At 34.7% G+C, this 6,000-nt stretch overlaps 1 protein-coding gene across 1 annotated transcript in view; it reads left to right on the forward strand.

Moving 5' to 3' along the window:
- gja1b (gap junction protein alpha 1b) overlaps positions 1-4,014 on the forward strand; it is a 19,911-nt gene extending 15,897 nt beyond the window's left edge. The window contains exon 2 of the mRNA XM_072555923.1: positions 770-4,014. Coding sequence (XP_072412024.1) covers positions 786-1,934 — 1,149 coding nt within the window. The 5' untranslated portion in view covers positions 770-785 and the 3' untranslated portion in view covers positions 1,935-4,014. The remainder of the gene's footprint in view (positions 1-769) is intronic.
- Positions 4,015-6,000: the final 1,986 nt, after the last annotated feature.

The following is a 6,000-nucleotide window of genomic DNA, read 5'->3' on the forward strand; positions in this document are numbered from 1 at the left end:
ACTATTGCTAGGTTTCAATTCCAAATTTATCAATTAACTGAATTTAAATTTCACTAACTGCCATTGAAGGATTTGAACAAGTGATTTCTAGTCCAGTGATACTACCATTTCATCACCATCCACCCCACCTCTAACAGATAATTTTGAAGAAGTAATGAAGTAGTTGTATAGAATAAAAAAAAGGCTGCCTGAATTCAAGTTTTTGCTTACAAGGGAATACACACCAAAATTTATCACTTCAACATTTTACTTCCTGAGTATGAAATGGCACAGATGTGAAAAGTTGCTAAAGTATCGCACAATTTTAAGTTTGATGGTTAACTAGACATTAACTTCATTTACCTACATTTATCAAAACACTCCAAATATTATCCCATTCTTTTATTTCATACTTAATTGTTTTGGCATATCGAAGTGTTTCGACTGCTTGGAGTGTGATGTGATTTCTAAATTATTGTACTACACAAGGGATTGATCTTAAAAGATGAACTATAACTATTATATTTAAAATTTTGGTTTACCTGATTTCAAAGTTAATGGTAACCATAACATTTCTACCTGGTGTATTACAACTGCTTTGTACATAAAATAGCTCTGGTGTCAAATAGAGTTTCTGGACATAGCACTGGCGAAAAGAACAGTTATACGACAGAACTCTCCACTCAGAGCTTTATTAAAGGAAGCACACAAAGTAAACTTTGTTCTAAACTGAACAAAAGTCGGAAACAAGTTTGAATTCTTCTGATACATTGTTGTCATTTCTTTACAGCTAAGTTTGAATCAGGATGGGTGACTGGAGTCTCCTAGCAAAAGTGCTGACGAAAGCACAGTCCTACTTGATGCCAGGAGGTAAACTATGGCTTTCCGTGCTTTTCATCTTTCGTGTTCTAGTGCTGGGGACTGCCGTGGAATCCGCCTGGGGAGATGAACAATCTGCATTCAGCTGCAACACTCAGCAACCGGGTTGTGCGAACGTCTGCTATGACAAATCCTTCCCCATCTCCCACATTCGACTCTGGGTTCTTCAGATTATTTTCGTCTCGACACCCACTCTGGTGTACCTAATCCATGTCTTTATTGTCTCTCATAAAGAAAAAAGATTATCTAAGAAAGAAAAATATTTAAAGATACTCCAAGAAGAAGGTGAAGACGTCAGCCTTGCCTTGAAACAATTAGAACTAAAGAAAGTCAAATATGGTGTGGAGGAGCAAGGCAAAATTAAAATTAAAGGATCTCTTATGCATACTTACGCAGTCAGTATTGTCTTTAAAATAATTTTTGAAGTGACTTTCATTTTAATTCAGTGGTGCATTTATGGTTTCAGATTCATGCTGGACACAATTTATGCTTGTGAGAGGTACCCATGCCCACACACAGTAGACTGCTTCCTCTCGCGACCCACTGAGAAGACTGTCTTTATCATATTTATGTTGGTGGTATCCGTTGGTTCAGCTGTGCTGAACCTGACAGAGCTTTTCTACATTATCTTCAAAACATTAGCAGATCGTGTTAAGCAAAATAGTCACTTATTTCAGGGCTCTCAAAGTATGGGTGTGAACCCTCTCAAAGACTCATCCTCATCAAAGTATGCCTATTATAATGGGTGCTCCCCACCAACTGCTCCCATGTCCCCTCCTGGATACAAGCTTGCTACTGGGGACAGGAATATGTCCTCCTGCAGAAGCTACAATAAGCAAGCTAATGAACAGAACTGGGCAAATTACAGCACCGAACAAAACAGGATTGGTCAGGCTGGTAGCACCATTTCCAACTCCCATGCACAGGCATTTGATTTTCATGGTGAACATCCAACCATCCAAAAGTCACCATCAATAACAGAGTTACAGCCTATTGGTCTCAAGGAACAGAGACCACCTAGTAGAACCAGCAGCCGTGGGAGTAGCAGGCCACGACCAGATGACCTTGAGGTCTAGCCTGATCTAAAAGTTAAGACACTGCCTCATTTCTACAGTTATGAATAGATACGTTATTTTTCTGGAAGTGCACTCCAGATGTTGGTACCAAGTACTTATACGTTATGCTCAATATCAACTAATAATTCAACGGCTCACCTTTTACAGAAAACCATGCTAATGCTCAGAAATACCCTTTATTTTTGAGGATATGCACTCCAGTAAAATAATTCATGGAAAACCCCAGCTGAAAAATTTAAGAACCCTTACTGCAATAAAGTCTTGCTGATCTTATACATTTTTAACCACATTCTTGCATTATACCAAAGTATTCTTTTTAACCTCCTTTCTAATTTGATAATTTTAAGTATTCTCTAAGCCCAGAAATAACATTGCAAGATACCATCTTGCACTTAAGGTTTTCTCCATTCAGAACAAAATATGTCTTTCACTGTCATAGTCTGACACAATAAACTAATTCAATTCTGGACATAATTCGAGATAATGTTGCAGTACAAGAACCTGAAAATACAGCAATACTTTTCCAATTCACATGTATCAGATTTCTCACTCTATATTTGTAATTATTTATCCAGCAAAACAATTTTCAATGTATTTGCATATATTTCTTCTCTGTGTGACCATTTCATACTTCACCTAACTTTGTGTCTAATCACAAGTTTGACTGAACATTTTTTTTTTCACATCTTCCCATTTTTGACTTCTTTTGTAAATAAAAGTGTTTTCAGCTGAATAAAGTGGAACTTCATCTAGTAAAAAAAATAATCAAAATCATGAATTTTTGGGGGGGATTTTAAGTAATGTAAAATCTTTGTACAATTAGATCAAATCAATATTTTGTAGTATTTTAACAAAAAGATCAGTTATTTTCTTTAAACATCTTTTATTTAAAGGAGACCCCAATGAACAGTAGTAGAGCATTCTGGAATAATGTTGCAAGGTGATGAATCTTAAATATTGACCTGTTTTGATGCATTTGTCTGAGAATACAGCCTATCTGATGTGTATGTGTTTGTTTAAATACCTGTGTAAATATGGGAAGTCAAATTCCACTGTTCAATCATATAATATGAATAATATTGTATCCGGGTGGGATACTGTGTTTGTTTTTTGAGAAAGGTAAGGGTGATTGCTAATTTGTGCTAAGCTGTAGTAACTTTATTCTTGGTATGAATGAGATTTTAATAAAAAATGCTGTGATAGAGATTGTAGTACTGTTTAATACTTTTTGAGGTGAAGTTATCAGTAGTATGAAACCTATAGTCAATGTGCTTTGTGCTGGACTAATATTTAGTCAACAAGTAATAAAGGTATTCGCCAATATAGCATCACAAATATCTGCATTCACCAAACCGTATTATTCTGACCTTGTAAATAGCTTATCCACCACATCACATAAGCAATTCTACAACTACAGTTCTAGGGTTTGACTTGGTCATCATGAATTCAAGTTTTGTTTATTACTTTAGCTATAATGGCGTTTGCACTGAAACTTTATATTTGCTTAGAATGCACAATGTCGCTGAAGAGGGTTACAAGCTGTCAAATAGCGTGCATGTAACTATTTATTTTGATGCAGAAGATTTGTGTCTTTGCAATAACTGAACAGAATTACTTTTGAAAAGTTTATCATTTTCGGTCACATTTATTTTGTAAAGGCAGTGGATAGAAAGCCTTCAAGTTGAATAAAGAAGTGAGAAAACTCGCTAATTTGTGTTCAGAGTACCAGAGTGTGAAGTTGTTGTCTGATACCTGTTTCAGCTGTCAAGTGCACCTCTCCAGCACAATCTGTAAAGAGTCACTTGTGCTACTGGTAAGCATTTTGTGGTGGTTATAAAAAAACTTGATGTTTATCCATAAAGAAAGGCACATGAAACAGTGATGTTCTCATTCATAATAACAATTTTTTGTGATGTGCTAGTCAGTGTTTTCTAATTTCTTGTTAACATTCCATGTTAAATCACTGACAAGCAGCCCCTCTTGTACTGAAACTCATACAATTGTTGTTACCATGCATGTGAGCAATCTGCTGTTCATTAAAACCTGATAACTTAAAACAATAAAGTGACTTTTTAATAGATGGCTCTTTGTTGATCTTGTTTTATGATATCAATTATAAGGAAATTAAAATCTTCAGGTGTTTTACTGTAAGGTTGACATCATGCTTTTCTGCGTTCCCATTCATATGGTCCATGTTCCTGATTTATTTTACTTTTGTATAGATGATTTCTGGTTTTTAGCCAGCAAAACATATTGCAAACACTTAAGGCTTATATACTTTGCCTCAAATGCCATGTGGAAAAAATATTTTTGTATGCATGAAGAAGCATTTGTGAAGCATTATTCACAGAAATCCTCAAAAGTTCTAGAAAAAATGGAAAGCAAATGACAGAAAATGTCAAAATTGGAAAATGAACTTAAAAATTCTCAATCCCTTTCATTCCCTCATCTTAAAATTTTGTTGAAATTTTATAGTTTATTCTTTTATGGAATAAAAAAAACACATCCCAAACCAAAGGTGAAAGTATTAAACATTATCAGCTAACAACTAAAATGTAAAATTTCCTTCAAAATGATTGCGAGAATTTGTATTGGTTTACATATTGTTGCAGACGCATTGCATTTTCTTGAGAATGGACTTGCAGCACAATGGATCTCAGACATGTTCTACGATGTCAAAGATTGATTCAAACTTTAATGCTGTGATATTGACAATGTGCTATTAAATATAAATAGGTGCTGTACTGACAATAGTTTTTCCTCTTTCATATGTTTCAAAAATATAACACACAAGCACACATTTTACCACTAAACAATTAATTGACTTGTTGATGATTTGACAACATTTGTATTTTAGATAACATACTCTGGGACATTGGATTGAATCATAGAATCCCTACAGTATGGAAGCAGGCCATTCAGCCCATTGAATCTACACCGAGAGTTGCCCAAGGCAAATCCAGTTCAGTTTCTGGTCAATGGTAACCACCAGGTTTTTAATTGTGAGGATTACCACTAAAAGACCATCATCCATGGAAAGCATAGAGAAATAGAAAAATCTGCTGTTTATACTCAAATATTCTTAAGAGGCAAATATACATTTCAAAGACAAAAGTGTCTTTTTAAATTGACACTCCAGCTTGCTTTGTTTTTGACACCCCATTAGAGAAAATGTTAACACCATGCAAGTACATTTTAAACAAAAGTCCTTTTTAGTCTTTTAGAAGTTTAAAGGTCATTAAATATTTAGTTTAATACATTTATTGGAATTATGCCATACATTTTATCATTGTGCTGGAGAGTGAATTTAATACAGAATATTTATATTAATAGACTAACATTACAATAAAAAGAGCAATACCTTTAAGAATGCTGTGAAACTGTCAATTTCTGCAAAATAATCTCTACTTTTAAACCATATAAACCAGGAATAACTGTGGGCTTAAATCCTGTCCAGAAACTTGGGAGAAAGTAGGGAGATTATGTTCAGAAGACAAGTTTTGCATTGCTTATATTTGCCATTAATTAATTCAAGTTCCAAGAGAAAGGCATACTTCATTTTAAAAAGTGGGATGACTTCAAACTTCCATGTATGTTATAAACTTACACAGCATTGCTTCACAAATGTCAAAGTTCCTGCTTCTGCTTCCAAATCATTTAAAATTTAGCAGCTCAGAGTGGAACTCTATACTTGCTAGGGCTGAACTTTCTCCAGGGCCAGGCTCTGGGAATTTGATTTTGAGTTCAGCACCATAAATAAGGTTCTGCCAAGCTAGAATTGATTCTTTAGCCATTAGCTGCAGACCTGTAGCTACAGTATAAACAAAACCTCAAACACGTTACATTCAGTGATCATCAGGAGAAAAGCAGAAGGGAATGTTTCATAACAACTGTAAATGCAATATTTAAGCTTTACAAAACAGACCTCTCAGTTTGTATTTGTCGAACCAGTAAGCCGTATTGAAATGGCACATTTACTTCAAAACAAGTGCTATTTTGTTTGGCATGTAATCAAAATTAATGGAAATGTATACATTGGATTGACAATAGCTTGTCCTCAGCCACT

Source organism: Chiloscyllium punctatum, chromosome 3 (assembly GCF_047496795.1).
Source record: "Chiloscyllium punctatum isolate Juve2018m chromosome 3, sChiPun1.3, whole genome shotgun sequence".
NCBI classification, from domain to species: Eukaryota; Metazoa; Chordata; class Chondrichthyes; order Orectolobiformes; family Hemiscylliidae; genus Chiloscyllium; species Chiloscyllium punctatum.